General features: G+C 45.0%; 3 protein-coding genes across 4 annotated transcripts; all 3 read right to left on the minus strand.

The window, feature by feature from the left end:
• Positions 1-4281: 4281 nt before the first annotated feature.
• LOC6618184 lies at positions 4282-6470 on the minus strand. 2 transcript variants are annotated; one of them, XM_032727638.1, is made up of 4 exons: positions 5793-6470; positions 5027-5727; positions 4893-4968; positions 4284-4815 (listed from the first exon to the last, which is right to left on the minus strand). In XM_032727638.1, the coding sequence occupies exons 1-3, from the start codon at positions 6385-6387 to the stop codon at positions 4918-4920; spliced, it is 1347 nt and encodes a 448-aa protein (XP_032583529.1). In that variant the 5' UTR covers positions 6388-6470; the 3' UTR covers positions 4284-4815; positions 4893-4917. The 2 variants fall into 2 exon arrangements, with proteins under 2 accessions (XP_002042459.1, XP_032583529.1); XM_002042423.2 differs by having other exon boundaries at positions 4282-4968.
• Positions 6471-7053: 583 nt separating this feature from the next.
• LOC6618185 (carcinine transporter) lies at positions 7054-10223 on the minus strand. Its single transcript, XM_032725950.1, has 7 exons — positions 10029-10223; positions 9746-9970; positions 9336-9518; positions 8931-9189; positions 8283-8874; positions 7822-8220; positions 7054-7751 (listed from the first exon to the last, which is right to left on the minus strand). The coding sequence occupies exons 1-7, from the start codon at positions 10119-10121 to the stop codon at positions 7478-7480; spliced, it is 2025 nt and encodes a 674-aa protein (XP_032581841.1). The 5' UTR covers positions 10122-10223; the 3' UTR covers positions 7054-7477.
• Positions 10224-10292: 69 nt separating this feature from the next.
• On the minus strand, positions 10293-14182 carry LOC6618186 (transmembrane 9 superfamily member 2). The gene is made up of 5 exons (XM_002042425.2): positions 13807-14182; positions 12689-12883; positions 11645-12627; positions 11431-11590; positions 10293-11370 (listed from the first exon to the last, which is right to left on the minus strand). The coding sequence occupies exons 1-5, from the start codon at positions 13942-13944 to the stop codon at positions 10867-10869; spliced, it is 1980 nt and encodes a 659-aa protein (XP_002042461.1). The 5' UTR covers positions 13945-14182; the 3' UTR covers positions 10293-10866.
• Positions 14183-14519: the final 337 nt, after the last annotated feature.

Genomic DNA, 14519 nt, shown 5'->3' on the forward strand with positions numbered 1-14519 from the left:
ACGACGGCTGGCTGATGGCACGCAGCTAATGACGTCACAGGAGAAAGCGCGAGCAGAGAAATCGATTGGCGAAACAAAGACGTCATCACTTTGCCGTCGGAGGACATGCGCAGCGGAGCAGAGCGAGACAGCAGACTTCGGGCATGAATGAATGAGTGGATATTTGCGGGAGGTGAGCGGAGGGGGGAGGACTGCTTATCGCGCCCAGGTGAAAATAGCCAGGTGAGTAGGCAGAGCGGCAGAGGAAAAACACCGGCCGGCGGCTCAGTGTTCCCCTTCCTTGTGGCCATCTCGCTTGCGCGATGACGTCCTTGCTGCGACACCAGTCGTCTCGCTCTCGTCTGACGTCACTTGTCCTTGACGGGGTGGTCTATTTCCGAGTGTGCAGCACCACCCGCCCATGACGTCACCGTCGTGCTGCCTGCCTTTCCGCTCCGCTGCAGCGAAAGTGCCCGGAAATAGCCAGAGGATAACGACACGTGCTGCAGCCCCCGCTCCCCGCGAGCTTATTCCTTCCACTGGTTTTGTTCCGTTAAAATAGTTTTTGCAGTGACCATAAAAATGCAGCGTGACACGTTGCAGGGAAAGTTGAGTGGGAAAAGGCTGAAAATAACAATGGAATATTTTAAAATTATATCGAATAAATTAGTAGGACTGAGTGAGTTGTAGGGGGAGTTTCCCAGTGGAGTTGGCTAGAAATCGCAAAAGTAGTGCTATAAAATAACGATTATGAAATAGTTAGCATTCATTTTATCACCTACTATGCAGATTATATAACAACCGACAACTAAAACTGATTAATGAGACATCTCAAGACCCTCTCAACGAGAATCTAGAATCACCTGACATTGATTCGGTCCGCATGCGATGGCATTAGGGAAATAGCCCGCTCCCGCAATGGAGCAGCAGATATCCGCCTTGGCTCATTTGTAAGTCGCGCCGTCAACAATTGATTTATGCAGATGGATGGGGCTCTAAAGGTTGCCCCGGCGAACGGATTGTGGATTGAATAACTCCAATGCCCCATCAGCGGCCGGCGGCCATTGGATACCGTCACACTTTTTGTTGTCCACCAGCGGAGCCAAGATGCTCCGAGATGTTCCGAGATGTTCCGAGATGCACTGCATGTGAAAATCGCCATAAATTAAATGGCCGCTGCAATATGTCAGTGATAAAGAGCACACGATGTTCTAGACAGAACCACAGGCAGCTCCAGTTGCAAGTTCCCAAGATGGAAGATGCCGCGGCATTGAAAAAAAAACTATATATATATTGAATTAATTCGCGAGTTGTGGGTCCCAAAATCACAGGTCTTCTGGCCACAATTACAACGCAAAATAATAAATGTTCGAGTTTATAGTTATGTTGTATGTGTATGTGCACTGTTTGATTTTTTAATTATTTAAACATAAACATTTTAATAATCACGAAGAAACCACTTCGGTATCTGGCTCTTCAATAAAAAACGAAATAATCCCAGTGCATAGTCAATTGCAAGTGCAGACTTCTCTAATTGCCCACCACAAACTAGAAGAACACAGAGCGAAAAGTTCGTCTGAAAGTAAACATAATTTGCTAAATAATATGTCTCTAATCTAGTTGGACTCACTCACTCACAATTGATTTGTTATCTAATGTACAAATTGTGTACATAGAATCGACCTTTAACATTCAGTCAGCAATTGTGAGTCTAAGAATCCTTTCAGCTTACAACATCCCCTGATTTTTTCCAGTGTCCAACTCTGTGGCAACCAGTTGCATGTTCGGAGGCTCAGAAGTGGCATCTTTGGTCTCCCTCGGCGGCGGTTGTCTATTTTCTCACCTGCGGCGCTCAAAGGTGACCTCGACCTGTCTCAAGCTATATAGATATATATAAATATATATATAATATATATATAATATATATTTATATATGGATATGTGCGAGTTTATATGCTTGGATAGTCGCTTGGCTGCAGTGTATTATTTATTGACATTCAGTGAGGCAATCGCCTGGCCGCAGTGGGCCATGTTGTATGTGTCTTCTATGCCAAAATGCATAGATTTGTATCAATTGATAGTGCAGAATAGAACAGAGCAGAACAGGACGGAGAACTTGGTCAGCAGCTGAAAGGCAACATGCAATCGCGTTGTCTGCCAGCGGCTTTTGTCAAATTGAAGGTAGCTTCTACACTCGACCCTCTACAGCTTGGAGATCCGGCGAATGGAGTTCCAGGGAGCCGCACAAAGTCGAGGCACCTTGACAAGCCCAGGCACGTCTTCCGCCGCCAATTGGCCAGAGATGTTGCTCGCAGTCGGGCCCGTCTGATTGTTTCCCCCTCAGTTGTCCCACGAACCTCCAAGATGCCGAATGCGGGCAATACCCTATCCTATGTGATTTATAAATACATGTGGTAAGCAAAAGAAACTAAATATTAGTACTAAATCTTATTTGTAATTGTATAACCAAATAAATGTTATAAAATAAAATATACAATTTGAAAGCATATTTAGTTAGGAACCATAGAGCATCCACTTGCTTACCTAATGCCAATCAAATCCCATTTGATTTCACTTCCCTCGCATTTTTCGGGCAGTCAGAATGCGCGGAATTAATTAAGCGGCTTAAATAAGATGTACTAACAATTTGTTGCTAATGTGCCAATCAGCCAGGCAGCCAAAAAGTTCATCATCAAAGAACAAGGAGTGTGCATTACTAAATTAACTTTTGCATCATCGACTAGCGAGCGAATCGTGCATGAAAACATCTCCGGGGAATCAGATGAATTCGGATCTGCCCCAAACACAGAAAAGAAACGGAATATTGTAATTTCAATATTAAATTAATGTTGGCAGCTCTTGATTTCTTGTTGCTGGTGCACCATGGTGTTGCAGCATGTGGCGTGCCGCAAAATAATTTGCGAGTCCACAACAAAGTGGGTCGTTCGCCGCATGACTGTGGGTGTCTCATAAAAGTTTATTTCCAATCGAGCGGAATAAGTGTTTCACAAAAAGCATTAGAAATTAAGAGAGATTTGGCTTGAAAACGCAAGTTTAGGAATTGTAATAGTAAGTGGAATTTACATCTTAAAGTTAGTCCAGCAAAGAGAGCCAATGTTTCTCAATATATGCAATATATTGATTAGAAAGTTGATACGCAAATGGGATAACTTCTCAAGATATTATGTCGGTCATATTGTCAGTGTTGGTACTTGGCGTAATTGATGAAAACTCGTTATATAATTATATTCGCTGCACTTTCCCAGAGCTCAACCGTCCGCAGAGTGACGAGTGCCGAGTACCGAGTGCCTTTTACTTCCACTCACTCCACTGAAGCGAAAACCCCCAGATTCCGCCCCTTTTCGATTGGGTTCTTCCCAGGCGTTGGGCGATACCAAAAGTTCATCCATCGAGAGGTGTGCTAAGCGATAGCAAAAGCCATTTCCCATAATCGCAATCCCTCCCCCCTCTACAAACAACAACAACAGGCGAGCAACGACAACGACAACACGAATTTCTATGGCATCAGGGTAACAATTTTAAGGCTTGTCTCTCTTATGAAATACGACAGCCCAGCGAGATTTTTAAATAATTCACAGGCGTGATTGGACACGCTTCGAGTAAATAGTAGTAGTATGTATCTGCAAGATACGATTGCAAAGGGGCAGGGTAAGCCAAATATCCCTGCTTAATTTGCCCCACTCATGCAAACCCTGCTCCTCCGGATGAGCAGAAGATGCCACTGCAACTTGTGGCCAAATGTCAGCAAGCTGCCTGCTCTGCTGGTCCAGTTAAAGTACACTAATTAGTCAGATAGCCGAGCATGGCAGACACCTGAACATGTCAAGGCATTCGCCGGGGAGCCCCTGGCCACCAGAACCCCCCCCCCTGCTAACCCCTTCTAGCCCCCTGCTAACCCCTTCTAGCCCCCTGCTAACCCCCTTCTAGCCCCGTCGATCGGAGAGTCGCGGCGATTGCAGCCGCCGACAGCCATTTAAGGAGCCACTCGAGGTCAGTGTGAAACAAATAGCACACGCAAAAAACAATCAAAACGATCGATGACTAACCTAACCAGTGGAGTGGCCACAGGTGAGTTCGCTCTACGATCTGTACTGCAAATAATTCTAAATCACTCAAAAAACCTGTGGAGAATGACAGGCTAAAAGGATTTCATTTATCCCAACTGGACATGTGTATTATAAGAATCCTGCAGCATACATTAGTTCCTAAATTCTGCATATAACTAAAAACAGTACTCTATTTTTCCAAGTGTAATCAACTGGCCGCGGTCACTAGCTTCCTGCTGCTAACACAGACATCATCGGCCAACAAAGCAACAAAGTTCAGTTCCAATTGAACAGCAATTGAATGCGAAATTTATTGCCGGCGATCGATCGCTTGGATCGAATTGAATCGCGGATTCAGAACTGTATCCAATATCGTATTGTTTGATTTCGGTTTCCATTCGCTTGGCTTGTTAGCCAGCCGCTCGACGGACGGACCAGCTTCCAATTGTTACTCGCCAAAGGCCCAAAGTGCAGCGACACACACACGCTTGTCCGCAATCATCGGCGTGCTAATGGAGCAATGTGAGCATGATCATAAATTTCGATCGTCCACTTCCTTATGGCAGCCATGGGGCCATGAGTCATCGATCCGGTGAGGATCCCATTGTCTTAGCCATTCGCGCTCCAAGGCCATCCACTCACGGAAGAATTCCCCACCACGGCTGTTCCCTAATCCAGTAATCTCAGCTTATGGCAAACATAATACTTGCACTCCTTTTCGACTGGTTTTTATTAATAGAAATCAAATCTAATCATTTTTGGGCAGTGTCTTGATAATTGATGTTCAATAAGAAACACAATTTGCTCAAATTATTGCAACAAATTCGTAGACATTTATTCTCTTACCATTTTCCATTCGATTGGTGTCGTTTTAAATAAAATTAACCCTTAGACGATTGAAGGAATCCACGTAATCCGGATGCTGCAAAACATGAAAGGGTCAGTATATGTTTTCGAAACTCCCGCCCTGGTTTTCCCACCGTCAATATAGGCCGCCTGATATTGGTTCCCTTTACATTGAGCACCACATCACGACCCGATCCCTTCAAGCAGAATCCAATGGCCTGGATCACAAACTCCTCGGTGATCTGCTCGCAATCGGTCAAATCAACCACTTTCAACTGGGGACACTTCCGCACCATCCTCATCATACCCACGTCCATCACCCGACCGCACGCGGTCAGTCCAAATAGCTCCAGCTGGCTGAGATCGTTGAAGAACTTGAAGTGATCGTCGTCCAGGATATCGTTGTTGCTGAACCGCAGATCTCTGAGGCTACTCAACTGTCCCAGGCACCTGGCGTGCTCATTGGTGATATGGAACTGACCGGATAGGTGCAGATGGGTGAGCTTGTTTCCTCGTTTCTCTGCCAGAACCGTGAGGAACCCAATATTCAGCTCGTTGGAGGTCATCCAGGTTTTCAGTGTACAGCGCTCCAGATTGGGCAGGTTGGCGATTACCTCGAAGTTGGTATCGCAGCCGGAGAAGATCAGTTCCACCAAGTTCGTGCAGCTCTCGGCGATTTTCTGGTACAAGCTCACATTCATAACCTCGAAACAACAGTCGTCGAGATCCAAAGTGTGCAACGACTTAAGCGGAATTCCAAACTCCATCGAGTTCCATAGCAGACAGTCTCGAAGGACCAAAGTTTTGAGATTGGGAAACCCGCAGAGATTTTGGCCTGATGCGAAAATAAAGTTTGAAGAGGTGCCCCAAACGCGTGAATAGAGTGTAGTGTACACCTACCTGTATAGCAACCATTAACCAGCTCAAAAAACTCCAGCTCCTGGTTGGGCTGCAGATCAAAGTTGAGCACATCCTCTGCGTCCAAACACTCAATAGTGACCCGTTTCAAGTGCGTCATTTTGGACATAATCGATCGGTAGTGAAACTCATCGGTGGCGTTCGAGTAACTGATCTCCTCCAGATTGGGGCAGTATTCCTTGACGAACTCCACCAGCAGGGACTCCTTTTGGTAGGACGCACAGTCCACTTGAAGGACTCTGATAAAGGGTCCCGCCACCTTGAAGAACCTGATCAATTGCGGCAGAGGCACCGTCTCCAGGCTGACCATGTCCAAGGTATTTCGTTGCACTCTCGCCCAGCCCTCGAAGGTCTCTCGGAACTTGGGCGCCACACAGGCCAGCAGAGCCTTATCGGTAATCTTGGGCAGAAACTCGAGAACCAGCCGGATGATGTCCTCCGGCAGATCCAGCAGACTGGTCTTGCATGACGGCGATGGCGATGGCGAAGGCTCACTTTTTTGGACGCCACCCGGGCGATTGGAGCGAACTGGAGATGGAGACTTCACTGATCTCGATTGCGTTTTTACTTTAGGCATTTTTTGGATTATTTGCTTGTACGTAAATTTTGATTAGTTCATTTTTGACACTGCCCAGATGTAATGATAGGAAATCAGGAAAAATTAAGCTCGATCTTGTGTAACCGGGTAAATATTAGTCATGTTGATGGTTACCGTAATTAGAGATCCAGATCTGAATACACCAGAGATCCATAGGGAAAACGACTAGGATCTTAACGAATCTTAGAACTTGGAAGTGAGTGCTGATGCCAGTAGGAAAATCTGTGCATTGTCCAAGATCTCCTTGGAGTCATCATATTTGTGATCTGATCCAGCATTTCGAATTCCCATGGGACCAGGCACTTCCTACGGTTGACAGTGACCGCCAGCAGTTTACGGTCGACAGGTGGTGGCAATTTAGCGCATTCCTCTATTATTCACCGCATGAGCAAGTTTTCTTTTTGTTTGACAACAATTAATTGCATAATTGCCTGAATAAATGCATAAATCAATTACCGGTGATTGAGAAGTCGCACAAGTGCCATACACCATACGCTATACGTACTTATTTATGTATTTATTTTTACCGGATATGTTTGAAGAATTAAGTTTCGGTTTTTGTTTACAAAGCTTTTGTAATTCACAAAAGTAAACAACTTAGGCATAATGGCAATGCCCTATAATTATTAATGGAAAAGGAAAACAAAACTGGTATTTAAACGGGGAAATTGTTATAGATTTAATTTTAAGCAGTTAAATTAAAATTATAAATTTGCACATAGTTCTAATGGGTACTTCTATAACACGGAATCAAAAGCGTTTACTTAGAGTACTATTATTTAAATTATAAATTAATTAGTAAGTAATTAAATAGTGCTGTTGTATGTGTTAAGTAACTTGTTGAAACATTCAATTTTTATACAATGGCAATTGCTAACATTGTGCTGCAAAAATGGTAAACTTGTATGATTAATTATATGTGTATGTTTGTATTACAGATAATATTAATTGATAGTTTTATAATTAATAGATATCCCTTAGCGTTAAACAATAGATTAGTAAAAAGTTCATATGCAATCTTTTTAAACATAGGTTTAGCGGCATTAAATTAGATTTTCCGCTACAAATCTTAGATCCAATGAGTCAACTGCATGGTGCCATCATGAGTCCTCTGGGTGTCCATGACGCTCATTTGGCGCACCAATCGCTTCATCGAGGGCCGGTGAACAGGTCGCCCACTTCCACTGGCCGTTGTGTCCAGGGGCGTACGCTCGTCAATCCGAGGAGCCGGCTCCCGAACCCGTCGACTGTCCCGCAGCTCCAGTTCCACCTCAGAAGCATTGGTGGAGGAGCCAGCCAGGACATCCAGGTTCTCGTACGACGCAGGTTGAGATAAAATCTCCCTGCATAAAGTAAACACAATATATATTAGTTTTATACCTGCTTTGGTCACCATATGCTTCTTGAACTTACGGCTTTTGAGCGCATCTACAGCAATCTTTGAGCTGCCAGTTCTTCCCGAACTCCTCGCCCTCCTCGATGGTCTGCGGCAAGCGATGATGCAGTGTTTCCGGCAGCCGCAATCCCGTCATGCCGCCCAGCATCGAAAGGAAGCCCATGATGACCAAGGGCAGCTTAAGATTGTCCTTTCCCAAGTAGGTAATGAAAGGTATGCCAATGAGACCCAATCCTCCGATATAACTGGAAGCACCAATGCCGATACCTCGAACCTGAGTGGGATAAAGTTCGCCGGCGAAGGGATATATGATCAGGAAGGAGGCGGATAGCAAGGCCTTGGATACTAGATACAGCACAAGGGTCTCATCCACGGCATCATCGGGCAACATTACAGTGATCACACAGGCCACGCCACTGAAAAATGTTGAATTTCGAATTTTACACAAAAAACCGATGATGATGGGTCAAACACCTACCCCAATATCATTGATAAGCTCAATGGCCATCTTCTGCCCCAGGTGTCCATGAAGTACCAGCAGCACAAATAACTCGGCAGCTCCACAACAGCCGACAGAAAGAAGCTGACATACTGATTGGTGCCCAGCGCTGGTCCGTAGTAACTGAGTCCCAGATAAACCGTCTCATTGGCGAACCAACTCAGCGTGATCAGGATGGTCTTCAAACGCATGTTGGGGGTGCGACAGAGATCCGCCAGCCCCACATTGGCCATCTTTTTCTTTTGCTTCTTGAGCTTATCCCGTCGTATCTGAGCCTCTAGCTTGAGATGCACAGCCTCGGGAAACTCCCTGCCATTCACCTTCGCCATGCGCTCCAGAATCTTGAGGGCCTCCTCCAGGCGACCGCGCATCAAAAGCCATCGCGGTGATTCCGGCATGACGAACATGTACAGGAAATAGGCGTAAAACGGCAGGGAGGTGATGTAGGAGAGGCGCACCCAATCCCGCTCCAGATAAGTGACGCCGGACAGGAGCATGATGCCCGAAGTGTAAAAGGTGCACGTCATCACAGTCACGAAGGATCGATAGTTCTCACCCACCAGTTCCAAAGCTGCAGGCGCAGAGAAGTTAATGGCATATCGTAGAACCAAACAATCAAATACCCACATATTATAAATGGTATCTGGTAGACAGCTGGAATGGTCAGTCCTACGATGACTCGACTGCCGGCCCAAGTCCAGAAATCCTTGCTCAGCGAAGTCATAAGGCTGCCAGCCAGCAAAGTGGCCAAGCAGACGAAATATGAGAGCCTTCGTCCACCACGATCATTGAGTAATCCGAAAAGATAGACTCCCACGGGACCGCCAGTATTAAGAGCAGCCAATCCAATGGTAGGATAAATATCCCGATCGCACACTAGATCGAACTGAAAGTGAAGGATTTAAGGTTTTGAGTTAGCCAATCCCTCGCTCCAAGCTAAAGGAAGTACTGATGCTTGGGAAATGATTCGAGCGACTCCTACATGAAGGACGTTGTAGTTTCAAATGAAGGCCTATGGTCTGGACTGCGCACATCAATCACAATGGAGGACCAGACGACGCTTGTGTTGTACTCCCATCCCTGGGGGCACTTGATCAGTGGCCAACTGGCATTCGGCTCCATGGTCGTCAGGTCATCCTCTTCCCCCGATTCAAGGAGCTGCGTCCAGTTGACTCCGTAGGTATAACATTTGCTGTAGACCAGTTCGACGTTATCCTTGAAAGAATTATTTCATCAGTTATTTTAATATATTCATAGAAGGCATAGAATAGAAGGTTAGCTTCAGCACTATGTTTAAGTTTACCTCTCCCCCATTTCATTGTTAGCCCCTTCGATTACTCATCGAACCACCCTCGTATCGACCCTTCACCTTAAGCAACGCACAATCAATGGGCTGACTTGATTGCCTTAGCCTCGGCACTCGTATGGCTGCAATTACTCACCAGTTCCTTGGGTATGGACAGCGATTTTCTCTGCTCCAGGGGCATGTCGAGTAGCTCCGGGATGCGACACCAATAGTCATCCGGAGTATCAGCCATAAACAACTGGTTAAAGGCACAAAAACCGCACGGTATGCAGGCGGGCAGGCAAATTCCGAAAACCAAGAGCTTCTGGTATTTCCCGAATTCGCCAATGGTGGGCAGAAGGTCGTCCAGATCGAAGGCCTCCTGGAAAGAAAACAGCAAGTCTAGAGAAGATCAAGGGCCGTGTCTCACAGATACGCACATCCACCGAGGGCTGGGATTCGGGCTTGTGGCGTTGTCGCAGCTCCGAAAGTTCATCGTATTCGTCCCCATCGTTGTCCTCAATATCTGACATGGATGCGCCGCTAGACAAGCTCTGAGCTGGAAATGTTTACTCACACTGCCTGGTTGGCTCAGCTCACGGAAGCCATAGAAGCAACCCACTGACAACTGACAGTTGTCTAGGGTTGAAAGAATGAGCTGGTTCTGTTGATAGTAAAAAGTTCGTTGCAGAGGGCGCGATTCGTAATTTATAGTTTTGTTTATTCTTTAGTCGCAAGTTAGATTTAAATAGTTTAAACTAAAGTATTTAAAATATTACACGTGAATTCAATCCTGCTCGAATTACGGCTAAGACGAGCCACTAATTACAATTGTTAGGCTTTGATATTACAAGTAGAGAACGGGGTTTAAAGTACTTCGTTTTGCAGCTCAATACTTTTAAGGGGATTTCAGTTTTTTTCTTAATAATTTCTTCTTTTCTTGGAATCGTTGCTAGAGCTGGGAAATGGACACTGCTAAATTTTACGCCTAAAGATTAACAGAACGAAGAGCTATACAAAAGATGCTTCAAGTCGTTTTAACTCGAACACGGTTGCTGTTTACTGCTTAAAAATTATTGCGCGCTTCGTTACTCCACTGTTCTTTGCCTGATACAAACATATGTTATTATACACATATCAATCGTAATTATAGTAAACAGAAAACTGTCTGTGCCGGGCGCACAGCGCAGAAATCACACACACATTAGGCTTAAGTGTTAATTTGTGGCTACACATACAAAAATACATTCGCACGAGCTCCCTCTTGAATTATGCGGTTTAATCCACCTTGACCACACTGTAGATCTTGCGTATGAACCAAAAGCACGCAAAGAACCCGATGGTGCCGGTCAGCAAGAAGAACAGGAATACCATAATGGCCGTGTAGCCGAAATACAGGAACGTCGAGGCACTGTCCTTGATCGAAAGCTTTGTGACGAAGTAGTGGCAGCAGTAGATGAACAGATAGACTGCTGTGAAGCCGGACGTCAGGAAGGAGCGCCACCACCAGTGATAGTCCTCCGCACACAAGTGGAAGTAGCACAGCAGAATGGTGGTCTCCGAGCATGTGATGACCAATATGACAAAGACCAGGAACAGAAAGCCGAACATGTAGTAAATCTGGCTGGACCACAGCGAGCTCAGGATAAAGAACAGCTGAATGAAGATGCAGCCAAAGGGTAGAACGCCGCCCATAACGATTCCAGGAATAGGCTGTGTGTAGATCGATTGGTCCGGAATCTGTCGGGGAATCTGGTTGGTACGCACAGGGTGCTCCAGTGCCTAAAATCATACAGACAAATGTAAGGAATCCGGATAAAAACTATCTAAATATATACTTACGCGCTTGCGGAATCCAAAGTAAGCTCCAACAAAGGTTAGTGGCACAGAGACGCCAAACCACAAGGCAAGCAGAGCAATTAGCGTGCTAAATGGCACAGCTCCGGAGCTATTTTCCCCCCACAGCACCAGGTTCATGACGAAGAACAATGAGAAGACCACACTAAAAAAGAAAAACGATTAAATAACAATATCGCTTTAATTTCAAAGTACTTACCCAGGGCAAACGATCGAGGTAAGGATGACATTACTCTTCCATTTCAGCCCACCGAAACTCTTGTAGATACGCGCAGACACGTAACCAGCCGGTGTACCCAACGAAACAAACAAGACCATGGAACAGGTCATCAGGGCTCCCCGATTGGCTGGGGACAAGAAACCCAGGCAGGCAAATGCTAAGGTGATCATGGCCATCACAAGCACCTGCACACCCGAACCCAGGAAGACCGACAACAGCATGCCCTTCCGCGGCGGCCTGAACACATCACCATGTACCAGTTTCCAGCCAAACTCCTCCTGGGCATCCTCACCGCTATCCATCTGATTATAGCGGGCTATATCTTTGTGCAGCGTACGCAGCATTATCATTGCCACCATGCCACTCAGGAAAAGCACAATAACCAGGGAGTTGAGAATGGAGAACCATTGGATATTCGTGTGCGGCATGGATTCCAAAATGTAGTCCCAACGTGACGACCATTTGATAGAATCGTTCTTCAAAAATTTCACGCTGTACGTGTAGACAATCTCCAGCTGTTCTCCAGCCTTTAAGGAGTTCTCACTGATTGCCAGTGGCTCTGTGCTCAAGCAATTGGGGTTTTCTTTGTCGGTGTGCTTGATAGATTTGGGAGTCACTTTTACAGAGATTATGCGTCCACTGTTGCCGAACTGAATTCCCCAGTCCTCCGACTGTCCACTGTGATAAGTAATCTCGAGATCCACATGATTGAATGGATAATAATGCATGGGCTGGTTATATATAGAGTTGATGGGACAACCCTCGCCATCACTGCGAACTAGACAACCCATGGGGAATCCGATTCCGCAGTATTGCTTGCCGTTCTCCAGTGGATAGCACCATGTAACCGGCATGTTGTCCACAATCCAATGGTGTTGGTAGTTCAAGCTGATTCCTTTCTTAAGAACCATCATGCGACGGTTGCTAGCCGGGTCGTCTCCTTTGTAGGTCTTGACACAGGTCTAAATACGAAGAATCATTAAATCATTATGTTGGTAATGCGTTAAAACTGTTTAATCTTACGGTCGCACATTGCTGGTTTTCCAAGAACTGAATTTTATAGGGTCCTGGGCGTATTCGCTCTCCGAACACCACCTGTCCCAGATTCTCCACCGGAGAGTTCTGCTCCTCGCCCAAACAAAAGTCGAAGTGATGGTACTCATAGGGTATTACGGATTCCTCAGTGTTCAGGCGGTTGACGTACAATAAGATTTCCGACTGAGGAAGATAATCAGATAATCAGGAATTAGATCAATCAATGGGATTCACAACTGTTGATAATGCTAGTGTATTTTATTCTTATCGTTGATTATTAAAGAGTGGTTTCCAAAAGTTTGCAAATGTATTCGATAATTTGACCCGGTAATATGCTTTTATATTTGGATTCTTAGAAATTTATCTTATCAAAAAGCTCTCTTAGATTGTTAGAAACAATTGAATGTGAAACACCTTAATTAATTCTTATCATTGGGAAACGTCTAATTTAAGGGCGTATAAACCGATTAGGATTTGGGCTACTTCCTTGAACTACGGGCTTATTAAAATGTTATTTTGATTTGTTTAAAGATAAGATAAAGCAAAGAAAAACAATAGCTCACACTTTATCATCCAATAGTTAGGTCATCTTTTAAAAGGGCTAACCCTACCTATTTGGGATGTCAACTAATTGTTGTTGTTATTGTGTTATACTATTATTATTAAAAAGAAAAAAAAACCCAAACATAATGCAAGGATGTACGAAATGACATGATATCTCATTCTCAAGTTAACCGTTTTCCCTGTTTCGGTTATTGGTTAGCCGCCACTGACTGGTAAGATTCTTAAGGTAGGGAGCCCCCAAAATCTGCCTTCGCGAGCCAGCTGAACCAACATTAGAACTCCCATTTTGCTTTCGCTATGAAAGAGAGCTGGCGTAGGCAACGTCAGCAGACGTGGAGATAGAGAGCCACATATGGACCCGACATATAACTAGAAACTGCGCTTATCAGTGCTTCCGCCTCTGACCACCATTAGAGGAATATAGCACCAATGTACTCCATTAGTTCCACTGCCTTTGCTAATTGTGGCGGGCGTGGGGCAAACACACCCACTATCTACGTACATATGTACATCTGCACATCTGCACATACGTATACACCTACCTTGCATGTGGATGAGACGTCGGTTTTCTTGCAGAAATTTACCGGTGCTAGACCGGGCAGATAGAAGGCCTGTGTTGGGGTCGCCAGGTGCAAGAGGACGACGCCCAGGAGCGGCAGAAGTCCAGATATCAGGATCATCTCGAATTTGGATGACCAACGAACGGCAGGAGTAGCAGACCTTATTCCTTTAATTGTACGGGTTGTAATCGCAACGTGGCCGAGTCAGCGATTCTCTGCCACACTCTTCGGATCGGCGGGCCACGCACAAACCGTACTATCTGGATATTTATCGGAATATACGGAGTTTTTCGAGTGTTTTTACTACGTTTCCTCTTTTTTGCCGAACGTCAGCACTGTAGCAGCGTTGCCACCTAGGCCAGCTGAGAGTGCTGCCAACTGGCTGGCAAAAAAAAAAAACACCCATTTGCGAGGCTAAATATTACCGCGTAAACGTTTAGCTGTTATTATTATTACTTGCAATTCAAAATTAGGTGTACCTAATAAACTTATATATTTAAATAAATCAATTCCGCTGTTGACTATGCGAATGCAAGCACTATGCACACGTATACTTGATACTTGTGATACTTTCTAGATATTACTCTTTTTATCCACAGTTTCTTAAAATAGTAATCAAACTTTTTTCATTTGTAAATTTTTTTATCTACGACTCTTAAGTCGAAGTATTCGATTATTTAGTTGCACGAGTTTGT

This window comes from Drosophila sechellia, chromosome 2L (genome assembly GCF_004382195.2).
Source record: "Drosophila sechellia strain sech25 chromosome 2L, ASM438219v1, whole genome shotgun sequence".
In the NCBI taxonomy this organism is placed as follows: domain Eukaryota; kingdom Metazoa; phylum Arthropoda; class Insecta; order Diptera; family Drosophilidae; genus Drosophila; species Drosophila sechellia.